Genomic DNA, 15,925 nt, shown 5'->3' with positions numbered 1-15,925 from the left:
GGTGGAGTCACCGTCCCTGGAGGTGTATAAGGAAAGACTGGATGTAGCACCCGGTGCCACGGTGGCGCTGGAACGTGGGTTGGACGCGGTGATCCAGGGGTCCTTTCCAGCGCCGCCGATCCCGTGATCCCGTGATCCCGTTCCTACCCCCCCTACAAGGCCTTTCCCCCGCGCGGCCCCGCCCTCACGGCCCGGCCGGGCCCGGCGCCGCCCCCCGCCGGCCGCCAGGCGGCGCTGCCCGCGGCCCGGCCCGGCCCGGCGCGGCCTCCTCCCGGCCGCCATGGCCGCGCCCGCCGCGGGGACCGAGCTGCCCGTGCCCGGTGAGTGCGGCCGCTCCTCGAGGGACCCGCGGGGCAACGCGTCTGCCTGTGCCGGCCCCTGCCCGCTTCACCGCCGCGGGGCTCCCCCGGCTGCGGGCTCCGGGCCGGGCCGCTGCCTTGCGGCGTCTGCGGAGAGACGCGTCCGCTGCCGTCAGAGCGGGGCAGGGGGCAGCGCCGGGCGCTCGGGGCGGGGGGGGGCGCGGTTAATTCTGAGCATTAATAGTTAGTTTGTGTCGCGTTTTGACCCAAGGTAATGGTCTAACGTTTGCTCGTTGCTGGGACAACAAACGCCTCGTGTATGTCCTGGGGGGTTTAATTTACCGAGTTGGTGGGATTCAGTTTCCAAGCTGATGGCAGCGTTGAATCACAGGATGGGTCCAGGCTGGAAGGTACCTCCATGGGTTATCTGGTCCCACCTCCCTGCTCAGGCAGGGTCATCCCAGAGCACATGGCACAGGATTGTGTCCAGCCGGTTCTGGGATACGTCTAGTGAGGAAAATGCCACACCAACACAGGAAAGAATTTCTTCCTCTTGTTCAGGTGGAACTTCCCGAGCATCAGTTTCTGTCCATTGTCCATTGCCTCCTGTCCTATTGCTCAGCACCACCGAGCAGAGCCTGGCTACATCTTCTCGGCACCCCTCCAGTTTAGATATTTATACACATTAATATGGTCCCTTATCAGCCATCTCTTCTCGATGCTAAACAGGCCCAAATCCCTCAGCCTTTCCTCATAAGAGAGATGCCCCAGTCCCCCAATCATCCTTGCTGCCCTCCCCTGGACCCCACTTCATGAGCTCCATGTCTCACTTATACTGAGGAGCCCAGAACCAGGCACAGTAGTTGTGTCCAGTTGAGCAATGATATGGCTTAGTCAAATGAATGAGATACAAAGCACATTGGGAAATGTAGCAGCTTTTTGTATACTCTGAATAAAGAACATACATATGTTTTCATGTTAACCCTTCTGAAGGGAAAATAAAGGAACCAGAGACCTCTAGGGCACAAGTGCCAAACAGATCACTAAGCAAGTTCAGAAGTGCACGGCTGTCTGGCTGGAGATGAAAACTCAAATCAGCGTTTTCAGATGCTGTTTAGCTTGCCTGTAGTTGTAGGTGTGTCTAGGTAAAATAAGGAAAAGCTCAACTCTTTCTTTAGAAGGCTTGAGTTTGTCTGCACAAAGCTTGTTGAGCAAGTGAAAGTGAAAAGCACATCTAGTGAGGTAATAATTTATACATCTCTGCTCCATCTGATACATAAAATAATGTCTTTTGAAAGAGGGAAAGCTTTTGCATTAAATAATTATTTTAAATGAAGTAAAATATACAGTTTAAGAAAGAATTTTTGGGGTTTGGAGCTGGGGTGCATATTGTTGATGAGATGGTTTTCATTGAAAATAAGTGCACTAGGATGTCTCAAAATAATTTTCAGAAGCAGTCCACTGTTATTGTGTGTATTTCTTAACACTTGTTATGTGTTAAAAAAATTTAGAAGGAAAAGATTTGGTTTATTCTTGGTTTTGTTTAAAAAAATTCTATGCTAGTAGCACAGGCTTTGACATTTTGAAATAGGAGGCCTAGTTGTGCTTGCCACATTGTCTGCAAGGATTTTGACAAATTATTTAACTTGTAAGTTCATTTATTTTTCTGTAGAATTAGTATTTTCTGTGTCAAGCCACATGCCTAAGCAAAAGATGAATGAATAGTTAACATTCTGTGTTTTGAAACAATGTTGCTAACACTTTTAAAAGTGTGAAGAATTGAGAAAACCAGGCAGGCAACAAATGCTGAAGAGCTGCTTGGACTTTATTTTGGGGTGGGTTTGTTTGGAGTTTTCAGATCATGGTCTTATCACTGAATCACAGAATGGTTGGGGTTGGAAGGAACCTCTGGAACCATCTAATTCAAGCCCCTTGCTAAAGCAGGTTCACCCAGAGGAGGTTGCACAGGAACACCTCCAGGCAGGTTTTGAACATCTCCAGAGATGGAGACTCCACAGCTTCTCTGGGCAGCCTGTTCCAGGGCTCTGCCACTGGCACAGGAGAGAAGGACTTCTTCTTGTTCAGGCAAAATGAGAGTTTTGCCAACCCATGTTTTGAAGGCTGAGAGAAGAAAGAAGAGAAAGATAAGAAAATAAAATGTGCCTTTGAATTGATAGAGCATGGCTATTTCAAAATAAGTGAGGCAAATTTTGCTTTTGCTAAAAGTTGACATCATCTTTTTTGTGTTTTAGAATCAGGTGCTGTTTTCACATTCGGGAAAAGCAAGTTTGCAGAAGATATTCCTAGCAAGTTCTGGTTCAAAAATGACAAGCCTGTACTTATATCATGTGGAGATGAACATACTGCTGTTATTACAGGTCAGTATTGGAAATGAAGGATATAGAATCAGAGTTGTTTAGGTTGGAAGAGACCTTTAAGATCATCAGGTCCAACCATTAACCCAGCACTGCCAAGTCCACCACCAAACCATGTCCCCAGGGGCCACTTCTATACATCTTTTAAACACCTCCAGGGATGGTGATTCAGCCACTTCCCTGGGCATCCTGTTCCATGAAGAAATTTTTCCCAATCTCCAGTCTAAACCTTCCCTGGCACAGCTTGAGGCCATTTCCTTTCATCCTCTTGCTTGTTAGCTGGGAGAAAAGGCCGCCCCCCACCTGGCTATGAGCTCCTTTCAGGAAGTTGTAGAGTGATAAGATCTTCTCTGAGCCTCCTTTCCTCCCACAACTTCCCTCATAGGACTTCTGCTTCAGACCCTTCTGTAGGCACATTCCAGCATTTCAATGTCTTTCTTGTAGTGAAGCTGATCTATATGATAAAAGGTGATATATTTGGACACCTTTGAAAGTTAGAAATCTTATTTGCATACTGAGGTAAAACATTAATTGAGGTTGGGGAGAGGAGAGAGGACTGTTCTGTGGGAACTGTTGGATGCCTTTGGAGTTAGTGTGAGGTCACTCAAGGTTTTCACAAGATGTGCCCAAGAACTGCCTGGAGGAAGCTTGTAATAACTGAGTGTATCACAAGATTTAAAGTAAGCGTAACTTTGTTCAGGCTGAATGTTTCTCTTGAATCTGACAATGTTTAGTATGTTAGATATATTGTATCATGGAAGTAACAGCATCTGCTGAACACCACAAGTTCACTAGAAATCTGCTGGAAACAATAAATACACTTGTATCTCTTAAATGAAGATTGGAACTACTGTTGACTGTCAGATGAAAAAAGCCCTTGCAAGAGCAACTCAATAAACTTCAGAATATCCTACAAAAATCAGAAATAAATGGAAAAAGTGTTCAAAGAAAACTCCAGTGTAATAGAGGGAGCATTATTAATGGCTTTTTTTCTTTGAAATGATGGAAACAGTACTCATTAAAGAATTTATTCATTTTATTTTACATGGAAGGGACTACTCTTCTGTGGATGAGCATGTGCGATGATTGTATTGACAATCAACTGCTGACAGATAATAAGACTTTGTTGTTGAAAAAATTTATATGTGTATTTTCAGGACTTTTAAATTGGACTGTAGTTATTCCTCATCAATATCCAATTGGTCGTTGCTTATTAAATAATTTCCTGAGGCTTCTTGCAATGTTCACAAGCAACATTGAAGGTGCTGGATTTTCAGAAAGAACTATTCCAGGCATGATAAAAAAGACTATTGATTTCATGGACTGCAGAACACCCTGAGGTGAAATTATACCATGAATTTTTCAAGCCTAACTTCACAGAAGATGAATTATACATTAATAGTTTGTTTTGAACAAAGCTTGACCCTTTTTCTTGGATTGAACCAGTAATATTAAATTACCTGTTGCATAAAATTAATTCGGATGTAACCTGGGGCACTGTGACATTTTCCTTTGGAATTTTCTTTTTACATATACTTTTATATGCACATACCCAGTTGGAAATAACACAGGTATAGTTCTCTGTTTAAACCAGTCAATTTAAATTGCCTCCCAGCATGTGCCTGGGCTAGCACTGTTAACCCCAGTCAGCAACAATCCCCTAGTTCACACGTCACTGCAATAGTGACCACTTAGATAAAGCTTTTGAAGAAGCCAGCTTGAGTAGGTTTTCATGCAGCACCATTTCTCTGCTATTTCCCCTTTCTCCATTATTTTAGTATGTGCAGCTTGTTTCAAAAATATCTCTGTAGCTTGCCTTAGCTGGTGTAGTGGGCAGGTACATCACCAGGGAAGCTTCTAGGTGATCAGATCTTTATTTCCTAAAAGCTTTAGCAGAGAAGGAACTGTAGAAGCATGAGAAAAAGACTTCTTTGGTAGCAAAAGGTTTTCTGGGTCATTGTAAAGGCAAAAGTGAGGGTAAAGTATGGATCAACAACAAGCAAAGGTAGAAAAACTCCAAGAGTCATACAAAACAGTGTGACAAAGGGAAAGAAAAAGCCTTTGTCCCTCATTTGTTCTTCACACCTGTGCATGCCCATGTGCACCTCACGTTTCTGCAGTTAGATGGAGATGGATGATACAGTGGAATTAAGCCCTTGGTGAATGATCCTGAACTGCAGTAACACCTGGAATAAACGCTCCAGAAGCACCTGCTGATAATGAGTTTACTGAGAAGGGTACAAACTTTGTGGGAAACCAGGAGCTTCTTCAGCTGAACCTGATCTGGAAGAGATAAAAGACAAACAGCACTGAGGAAGGAAAAGTATCTCAAGCAGGTGTGTGTGAATGCATGCTTCATTCTACCTTCAGTCTTTATTTACAGGTCAAAATTCTCCCCCCCTTTTTTTTCCCCACACTCTGAAAGAGGATGTGGGACATAAGTTTGTAAGGAACAGTGGGAATATGAGGTAGCTTAGAACAGAGGTAGATTAAAATATAGAAATATATCAATTTTGTACTTAACATGGCTCAACAATGATAAGTAAAACAATCACACGAACTGATACAAATCATTCCTTAATGCTGGATTTGGGCAGGAGAGACAGCTACATCTAGCACTGAATCTTGACTGAATACTAATGAAGAAAACATACAAGAACTAGTATTTGGCATTCAAACAAAATATTCAGAACCTTTCAAATACTTATTTTATCTAATCCAGCATCAGTATCCCTCTATGACTTTTATAAAGACAAGTGTAAAGTAAATATAAAGCACTCCATCCTTTGCCTTTCTAGGTCAGGAGTTAAGAGTCCAAAATTTTATTTACATGCTGTATCTGTATGTTGGAACAGAAGGGACCAGTGATAGTTACTTGCTGACTTTGAGTTGGCTTGCTGAGCTAGTGGAAGAAATGTTTCCTACTCCAGGAAGGAAGTTTGGGATTGAAATTTGTGTTTCTTTATTCTTTTTCTGTCTACCATTGGCATAACCTTAATTAAAATGTCCAAGCAGGAATTTTTTTAAGCAGTGGTCTCCTTTAGGTCTTCAATGCAGTCATGAGCAGTGTATATTCCAGTACCACTTGTAACATATTTAATTATGGTTCTTGCCTCATTTCTGTATATTTTGGCCCAAGAATACTGACAGTCCATTCCCTGCATCTTCCATAACTGCAGACTTTGGAAAGCAATTAATTCATCCTCATGGGAGATGGTGTGAAGAAGTATGGATATGCCTACATTTAAGAATCGCCTCCCAATGACTGTCTATTACATTTTCTTTCCTACAAAGCTCTTTAAGTTAACAGCTGTCTTATTGTTTATTTGCCTTGATTAGAGTATCCTAGGCAGCTTAACCACATTTAATCAAAGAGACTGATCCTGTTCACAAGGGGGAAAGTGCTGATGAATGAAGACACCTTTTCTGAACTCAGTGCTCTGGAGAGAATTGAAGCCCCCAGCATAAGAAGGCAGAAGAAAAGACAGAAGTATCAATTGTAAAAGCGGGAGTGAAAGGAGGTGCATATGGAACCACAAGAAGATAGTAGACTCATAATTTCAGGTTTTGTAAGGCACTGAACATTCAACAAAGAGACCTTGGAATCTCTAGGTGTTTTGCCACCAGTTTTCTTCTATTCTTTCTGCTTACCAGCAGGTCATCAGAACATGGCATAGTATCTTTTGCATCAGCTGCAAGGGGAGGATGAGAAAGACTAATACACATTTGTGTTGATGTGTATGAGCAAGCAGCATACTGTGCTGGTTTTGTTTGTGTGATGCCAAATGTCCTAAGCACGACCATTCTTGATGCTCAATAAAGTTTTTGAGAATATCATGACTTGCCTAACAAAACTGATGTCACTCCTATTTTCCTGGGATCTATTTGACTTGTATATGAGCTTTAAATCAACTGTTAACATAGTTTATTCATGAAATAACTCAAATAAAAATAATAATTAAAAACAATCATGGTGCCTGGCATATGAAACTCTGTACAATATACTGCCTTTTATGTTTTATTCAGATACAGTTTCTCAGTAGGATCTTGTAGTAAGTGCTCAAAGTTCGGACATTGTCTCCCTATCTTATTTCTCTCCCACACTACTATAATTTAGAAAGCAAGGGAGGGAATACGTAAAACATACCTTTAAACATAGGTGATTAGAGTACTTGGCTGCCTGTTATGACAAAGCACATGAGATTTCAGCTGGTATTTCCCAGCTGCCCAATGAATGCCTTTAAAAGCACTTCATGAACCAGAGGTTCACGTGACTGATGGGGTTCCCAGGAATCACAGTTGTGATAGCAACTATTCATGAGAAATGAGGTAGGAGACTCTCTCTTACTGAGGTGTCCCACAAAACCTGTGTTGCTAAACGTGGAAATGTCTCTGGCTTCCCTGGTAGCCCTGAATTGCTGTTGATGAAACATCTGCTGGTGTACCTGCCAGTGAACACATACCTGGGAGAAATAACTCCAGTTTTGCATCAGGATAAGGGTGGAGACTGCTGTTGGAAGTATGTTTTCATCACCAAAACAGTCTGAGTAGACCTTTTCATTGTATCCTGTTGTTTCCCTTCTGTCCAGAGTCATAGTCTTACCCTGCTGGACCTGTCCTGTGCCAGCTATTCCACCTGGCAGATGGCCACATCTGGATGACAGCACCAAAGTGGAAGCAAAAAAACCCAAGAGCAATTTGAGTTTAAGAAATTTTGAAATTTGATCCTTGCCTATTTGTCTGCTGTTGGATTCAGTGCATTTTTGTGATGGCTGGGATATCTCAGTATGCAGTTATGAAAATAGTGCCTTTTGCATGCAAAATTATATCAGATTTCTTGGCTACTTAGATTGAATCATGCCTCTTTCTAAACTTGATTTGCTGTACAGACCAAGAAACGTTGCTTCATTACAAGCATTTGTTTAGGTTCCTCTGTAGTGCCTGTTAATTCCCATTTTCTGTCTGAATTAACTGCTTCCCAGATTTTTTATTTTCTGTTATTCTCCTAGGAAACCTGAAATTATAAAAGACTGTCACTCAGTTGTAAAAGAATGTGAAAAAATTCCTCTCATCTATTAAGCTCCTTGACTTACAAAGCAACGCCTGAGAGTTTAAAGACTGATATAAAACCCAGCAGATTATAGGATGAAAAGCATAACCTTGTTTGAATTTTGCATGGATAAAAGAGAATGTGCTTAAATTGAATTAGGGCAGCTCGGCATCATACTCCCACAGAAGTACTGCTGTCTTAGGAAAGCAGTTAGAAAGTGTAAAGCAAGGATACAAGGAAGCCATACCAATATAGGATAGATGTCATTTGCTGATAAAAAACCTTTCTGTCAAGCTGTGTTTCCTGTCAGGGACAGGTGTGCATGTGTTGGACATGATTTCATTATCAAAATTAGGATGGAGATATAAATGCTGTTAGTAGAACACTGTGAGCGTGGACTTGACCTCAGTCTTTCTTCCCTTCCAGCTTTCCTGGAAAGACATAATATTGACACATAGCCCCATGTGCCAAGAAATGTAAAATCTACCTATTTGATTGGGATTTTAGATACCAGTTATTGTTAAACATTGGTTCATTTTATTTGTTTTTTTGTTTGTTTGTTTGTTTTGTTTTAAACTATTTTGTTATATTCAAGAAAATAAATTGATATTTTTATTGGAATAGGAGTTTTTTTGTTATATTTAAAACATTGCAAGATCGTATTTCAAAGGCTCTGTAAATCACATTCAGAACCCTCACTGGGAACCTACAGCACTGAAGTTACAAACAGCCATATTATTTTGGCATTATTATATGGGATTACCATTGTGGGCCGTGGTCATGGTAATTATAGATGATGAGGGTGACAAATTCTATGACCAAGTTTCTGCTTAGGGTGACAGCATTATGATGGAGTCTAATGCACAGAGTTCTGCAGACCTTCATCAAAAGTAAACAAAGTCCTTTTAACAGTTGTAAAAGGGTGGGGTTTGGGAGGGGCCGAGGTTTTTTTGTTTGTTGGTTTGGGTTTTTTTGTGTTTTTTTTTTTTTTTTTTGCCAAATCAGTTTCTATTGTTTTGCAAGCATTTCTGTTGGAACAAGGGTCTTATTTTCCAGTGGGAACCTTACAGCTTTGCAACATGCAATAGTTTTAAAAAAATGACATTAAATGAGTTCATTTTGAGGTATTGTCAGTAGTCAGTTTTGGATATCTAATTTTCATCCCAGATGACGAAGTTTTCAACTGTTCATATACCATCCTCAGAGAAAGTACTGGTTTTTCAGAATTACAACAAGTCATTGTTTGTAATGGTCAAACATGCAAGGCCAATGACACATCACATGAATTTCTGAAAGGTGATTCTAGCATTGCTCCTGTTGAAGATTTGTAACCTAATGTTTGCATTTAGGATTACAAAATCTCTGACTGTGTGGTGGATTTATGCATTCCATATTTATATGCAGAGTAACAAATTAATACATTTATGAAAATTTATCAGAAACTACGTTTGATAGAAATGAGTATTTGTAAATCATTTTAAGAGAAGACATTTAGCAGTAAACAATCTCCAAACAATCAAATAAGCCAAATATTACAAATTTTTACTTGTATTTATCAAATAGCTGCATTATTCATTCATGTTTTTAGGGTAGAAGATGTGGGTGTTCAGTTAGATATGCTGTTATTTTATAAGGGGGCCTATAAATACTGTGGTTTCTGAACTGCAGGGTCTGCCCAAGAGTACAACATCTTGTTTTCTGAAGAGCACTTCATCTGTGCTGAAGTTAAAGATGAGGATGTTTCTTCCTCTGGCTGGGGATTTCTTACTTAAACAATGCAATTACTATTTTTGAACTGAAAAATCACACAGATATTAATTATTGTTTACACTTACATATTGAATTGCCTAAACTTGAACCTTACATTAAAAAGGAAGTAATAAATTCGTTGTGAGTGAATGACCATCTTGTCTTGAATGAGGTATTCAAACACTTGTATGGATTCTGTCTGTGGTTTTTTTTCAGGGAAAGGTAAACTATACATGTTCGGCAGTAACGACTGGGGCCAGTTAGGACTAGGATCAAAGAACACTGTCAGCAAACCAACATGTGTTAAAGGTTTGTGTGATTTTTCTCTTTTTCTTCTTTGTTTGGTTTTTTTTTTTTTTTTTTTTTTTTGTCTTTTTGAATGGAGACCCTTACGAAAAGCTACTTCATAGGATGAGATTCCAAAATAACTGATTCTTTATTCATCACATGTACACATTACTGCACAAGATCATGAAGGTAGCTCAAAGGGATCCCTGACTGATTTTCCATTACTTCAGATTCTGAGTCCTTTTCCATCTGAAGATTATGTCAGATACATAGAATCCTGTCATTTTTGAGGGCTCTGATTTTATGTAGTATTTGCCTTTTGTGACAAACCACATCTTCTTTTTTTACTGCAGACAATAATCAGATGGTTGATCTCTGCATCGTCCATCTGTTAGAAACCAGTGTTCCAACAGCATGGTGTAATCTCTGTGTCACTATTGTCTTAGCAGCTTTTTAAACGAAAACAATCTATCAGAAACTTTTCACAAGTACTATTACATTTTTAACAAGTGTAAAAAATGCCCAAGGGGGCATAAATGTTAATACGTTTTTGTAAGACAGTAAAATAAATTCCTAGGCGTTGAAAAATATGTTTTTATTGCACTGTGATCTTCTTGATCTTTCCTAGCTGTTTTTATATTGTCAAACAAAGCTGAGTCAATACTTTTCCCTATCCCCTTATTTATGTCAAGTCAGATCTATCCCATTAACACATTTCTTTTCACTATTAAATGTTTATCTTCACTCTTTCTGCCAGCAGATCGATCTGTTAGCTTATTGTTAAAAACAAATTATCCTGCTTGTTCAAACTGTTCTTCCCGATTTAGTTTATTCTACTGTCCTTTATTTGCTCCTGTCTCTATTTCACTTCAGTGGGAGAATGCAGCTACTCTCAGGTACACATCTTCTGTCAGCCATGTGAGAGGTTGATTCTTACCTTGGCTTTAGTGGATTGGGCTTCAAGTTTTGGGTTTACTGTCAAATTGCAATGGAGAATAAAAGACAAAGAGAAGATGACAGCAATTCAAACCAGACCTGGCATCCATTGGAAAAAGTCACAAGGGGGGTATCTTTTTTCTCTTGGCAGTAGGCAGCAGGAGGAATTCCTGGAGCTTTACTCACTAGCTTTTCGTTTTGTCATCACTTGGCTTTGGGAATGGGGTTGCAAGGACACAGTTTCTGCTTGGAGCCAAATGGTTGTGTTTGCATGTTTTCTGAGAAAATATTTTCTGGGACTTGATTAGAGACTAATGAAATTGGTTATGAAAAATCACCTGCAGCACTGTAAATATAGCATGTCTCATAAAATACAATTGATTAGCCTAAGTGAGAGGAAGATAGGGAGCACAGGCTTCTGAAGAGCTCATCTCTGAAGTTGGAGACAGAGTTTTGGGATATAAAGATTGTAGGAAGAAGTCACCGTTGGAACTATTATGATTCCAGCCTGATGGTAGTGGTAGGTGTTGGATAGGAGAGGCAGAAACCTGTGTTTGGACAATTTAAATTTGTGTGATAGACCAGAGGCAGTTCATGCTTGAGTAGATAGATTTATTTGGTAACTTGGTAGAAGGAACTTCAATCTGAATGTTCAAGAGCTGATGAAAGTTGATCTGGAAGGACTGGAAAAGGGTTTGTGAAAGGGATGATTGTTGTTGGCTTTGTTATGGAGTAGTGCAGTGGAAAAGCAATTAAAGATTTATTATGTAAAAATAATCCTGGTTTAGAGCATTGTATAAGGTACATGGACATGACTGAGAGAAGATAATTTGTTGACAATGAACAGTAACTGGAGCAAGGATGGAAAAGTCAGGGAGACATTTTTCCTCTCTTTTTCTGAAATGAAGTGCACTTGTCATAGGAGAAGAGGAGCCTCTGTATTCTCTCTTTCCCACCAAAATAAGTCCTGAGTCCTCCCACATGTATTCCCAGTCTTTCAAAGTGACCAGACTGCAGAGAAGTGCATGCAATGGCACTCTCATTGGTGGTAACTCAGCTGAAATTGAGACAACATGATACATGCAAAAAAGTGTGGGCACTAGTCCAGGTAGGGCTGCCCTTTGCAATTGAGTTCAGTGATCAGGAAGAGGTCAGAACACAGCAGAAAAGGGATATGAGCACAATGAAGGGAGGTAGGGATGGTAAGACAAAGGAACAGTATGGTTTCAGAGATTTACAACAGTGGAAAAAGTCTAAGAGGGAAGTAACAATAGTACTGTTCATGAAAACCGCAGACAGCTTAAATCATTAATTTTATCCTGCAACTTAATATATTCTTTTAGGCATATGTCATAAATGGTAAGTTCCAGGGACTGTGTCATTGGGATGAAGTAACCATCATCAAGTTAACTTGAATGTTTTAAGTTTTTAAGGTCTGACCTATTTTCTTATCTTGGGGGAATACTGATTTGATAAGTCATGTGCTAGATTCAAATTGGCAATGACTCTTGTAATAATTCTGTTGGTAAAAATGTGAAAAGAAGAAATCAGAGCTCCCTCTAGAGCATAGAGCATTTTGTTGTTGAGCCAGCTATCAGCTCATTTGTAACTTTCCCTCCTCTTTGGTTTGAATTCTTAGCTTTAAAACCAGAAAAACCAAAACTTGCTGTTTGTGGAAGAAACCACACTTTAGTTTACACAGGTACGTAACCTCTATTTCATACATATTCAAGATATGTTTCTTCCTTTGCTTTCATGCAAAATTACACTGGGAACCCTAGAAGTGTTGAGGAACAAAAAATAAATGAAAATGGGACTGCTAAAACTTAGGAGTTTGACAACCATTTCTTAGAATTTGGAATTTTTTAGAATTGTTTGATTATTCTGAGCCAATGCACTTATAAACAAGTATTAGATAGTAGTTTCCTGGTAACGACATATGGAAAAATTTCTTGCTGGCATTTGAGGTGTGGTTAACAATTACGAATATTTTCTTTAAGCCTTGTGAAAAGATGTTGTTATTTTTATATGCATCTGGACTCAAATTTACCTTAGAAAAATAATCTTTATTTGTGTGGAGTTATGTATCTGAATAAATATAGTAGAACTGAATGTTTTCAAGTCTTCCAATTTTGTTGCATTTTTGGTTATATAACATAGTCTGGTATTTCAAAGACAAGTTGCTTTATTAAGCTATAAATAAATAAGCAGTAAATTTAAACTTAAAAATAAATTTGTAGAGACACAGTATACAGAGAATTTATGAAGGTTCTTGTCATGCTTCTATAATTTATGCAATGGAATAGCCATCTTTGTGATTGCAATCCTTTAACTTTCAGTAATGTTATGAAGAGGATTGTTTGATTATTAGGAGGTTTATATATGTGGAGACCCTGAGCACTGTAAATAAGATTATTAGAATAAACCAGTACGTTTTAATAACAATTAAGTATGCAAGACTGCACAGGGTAAATATTAGTCACCTTTGGTGTACACACTGGCTAGATAATTTCTGGCCATTTATATAGCAAGGACCATTTATAAATTATATGTCAGTTTATTAACACATTTCTGTCTGGGTTTGTGGTAATAATACACCATATCTGTTTCATCATAGATGAGCACTTTAGATGTGAAACATACTAAAATTAAAAATATAAATCTTAAAGTTCTCTAAAGTTGAAGATATCTGTCATCAGCGCTAACGTCAAGATTCTCAATGAAAATACCTTATTAATTAAATTGGAAGTTATTTAAATATTAAAATAAGTAAAATATTTCTAATAAAACCTAAGTAAAAATATATTTCATTCACAGTACTCAAAGCTATCAAGTTATAAATTTCTTTAAGTTATGTACTAATACAGCTTCAGTTTTACTTGTGAGTAACATCATTAACCCTTTTCCTCCCAGTTTATCTTCAAATGTACATTATTTGTGGCAGGAGCTGCCTCTTGCTGCCAGGGCCACTGGTAGTCATTTTGTCAGAGCTCTTGTAGAACTTCCAATCATGTTTATTTTTTAGATCAGTCTCCAGAATACTGGGGAATGCAGTCTAAATGCATGTAAGGCCTTCAGGAAGTTCTGATCCAACTGTGTGCAGGAAAACCTTGCTAGCTAGAACAGCTACTGCTAATTTCAGCTGGAGGGTATTTCAGGGCAATAGACCCTAATGTTTTTGTGATGTTTTTTTCCATTGAAAATTGAATTGCTCTGGTTTCTTCATTTTATGTTTTACCTGTGCTTTTCTGTATGCAGAAAAAGGAAATGTCTATGCTGCTGGAGGTAACAGTGAAGGCCAGCTGGGATTAGGTGACACAGAGGAAAGGACCACATTTCATTTAATTCGTTTTTTTACCAACCAGCACAAGATCAAGCAACTATCAGCTGGGTCGTACACCTCAGCAGCAGTAACTGGTATGAGCAACTGCTAATAAAATCTATTCATGCATGTCCATCCTGGTGTTCTAGAAAGACATTTATTCCAGCATCCTGTCTGCATATGTGGGTGCATTTTCTATCTTCACTGTCTTCTTTCCTTGGCAGCCACAGTCATTTTCTGGCAGGCAGTTGCCTTTTTTAACACAGTCTGGAAAGGGGTGTGTGTCTCATGAACTTCTTAGAGTTTTTGTGAAAGTTTAGTAGAAATCCTCACAAAGGAGAAACAGTATGAATACCCTCAAAAGGGAAAAAATTCTTCAGTTTATTTCCAGGGAAAGCAGCCACAAAACATGAATCCTATGAAAACTAAGCATGTCTAATTCCACTTCTTACTGGAACTATTGTGGTCCATAGGTACAGGCTACACAGCTGTGTCATTCATTCCTTACTAATTCTGAGAGAGGCTGAGCCTCTCATCTGTTTCTCAGGTGGCAAAATGATACCATCACAACATGCTGAAATCCACATAGTTACAATACTTCCAGTCACTGGATAGGTGGTCCTTTATTACCCTGTAATGCAATTTCTCATGTCTTGCTGTAAAGCAGCTTTTCTGTACCTGTTCAGGGTAAGTTATTGAGGCTGTTAATTTCAGAACTTGAGAGAGATGCTAGCCTGCTTGTTTGGTTTTTGGGGTTTTTTATGCCAATTGCTGACATTCTCTTAAGATTTTTAGGATGATTTTGAATTATTTTAACTCCTAGCACCGTCTCAGTAGCACTGTAGGTGGTACTTTTCTATTCGCAACTTACTTCCCACCAATAAGAAATATGCACAGAGAAGACCTTATCTCTTCTAGAAGAACTTAGAGACTTTTCATGTTGTTCACTGGCTTTTTTTTTTTTTTGTTTGTTTGTTTTGTTTTTTTTTTTTATTGTTGCCATTGGTCTTTGTTTCAATAGAAGCTGGTCTTAATCAAGCTGGAACATCTACTGTTGTAGTTTAAAGAAAGCCAAACGAAGCTGGTCAATATAACCATCGTGAGGAGAACTGAAAGATAAGGCAGGAGTAAGCAGGGTGTCTGCCAAAGTCAGGACAGAGAATTAGTTTGGAAGAATGAGAAAGGGGTGATTTGCACCTAGAAATGAGATGCCTTAAATTCACTGTAATATTTTCATACTAACCTCTGGCAACTGAATTGTCTCACACATTCAGTCTTCCTCTTTCTGAAGGAATGTTTTTTACATAGTACTTTTTCTGTTTCTATTTATGGTCTAGCATCAGTTGATGCATAAATGTTCTGTGTCACTTTTGAAAAGCTTAAGGGATACCCTCTTACTTCTCACTCCTTTTTTGCATTGTGTTAAATGATCATTTTATATCCCTGAGATCATGGCGTTCGGTGGTATCGTACACAGAGTTTCTGAAATACTCTTCAATAAATAGATAAACTTTTTATTAGTTTTTGTTTCAAATCTATTAACTACCTGTGCCTTCATTTAGAGGATGGGCAGCTCTTTGTGTGGGGTGATAATTCAGAAGGTCAGATAGGCCTGGCCAATGAAGCTTTCGTCAGTGTCCCCTGTAAAGTGGATATTGGAAAACCTGTTTCCTCTGTATCCTGTGGATATTATCACTCTGCCTTGATAACAGGTAAGAGAATGGGAATAGAGGTTAGTGGAGACAAGACAGTGGTTTTCAGATAGTCGTTCGAAACTTGATACACCATTGTTGTTAAGAACTGCCATGTGACAGAAAGCTGTCTATGTAGTTTAGTATTACATTAAAAGAAGAAACCTGCAGTTAATTTTCTGCATTTGCACATTGTTGTGCAAAAGTATATTAGA

General features: G+C 39.1%; 1 protein-coding gene across 5 annotated transcripts in view; it reads left to right on the top strand.

Moving 5' to 3' along the window:
* Nucleotides 1-245: 245 nt before the first annotated feature.
* The window catches only part of RPGR (retinitis pigmentosa GTPase regulator), a 53,927-nt gene continuing 38,247 nt past the window's right edge, over nucleotides 246-15,925 (top strand). For 4 of the 5 annotated variants that reach the window (XR_014226263.1, XM_082277697.1, XM_082277696.1 and 1 more), the window contains exons 1-6: nucleotides 246-320; nucleotides 2,552-2,677; nucleotides 9,690-9,782; nucleotides 12,337-12,399; nucleotides 13,956-14,114; nucleotides 15,582-15,731. Coding sequence is in view for 3 of the 5 variants with exons in the window: in XM_082277697.1 (XP_082133823.1) it covers nucleotides 281-320; nucleotides 2,552-2,677; nucleotides 9,690-9,782; nucleotides 12,337-12,399; nucleotides 13,956-14,114; nucleotides 15,582-15,731 (631 nt within the window). In the remaining 2 variants the exon portion in view is untranslated. Of the gene's footprint in view, nucleotides 321-2,551; nucleotides 2,678-4,794; nucleotides 5,011-6,013; nucleotides 8,249-9,689; nucleotides 9,783-12,336; nucleotides 12,400-13,955; nucleotides 14,115-15,581; nucleotides 15,732-15,925 lie in introns of those variants that run through there. The other variant, XR_014226264.1, reaches the window with a different exon arrangement.

This window comes from Coloeus monedula (assembly GCF_965178545.1).
Source record: "Coloeus monedula genome assembly, chromosome: 3".
In the NCBI taxonomy this organism is placed as follows: domain Eukaryota; kingdom Metazoa; phylum Chordata; class Aves; order Passeriformes; family Corvidae; genus Coloeus; species Coloeus monedula.
The sequence above is the reverse complement of the archived record's forward strand: the minus strand, read 5'-3'. Positions and strand labels throughout refer to the sequence as shown.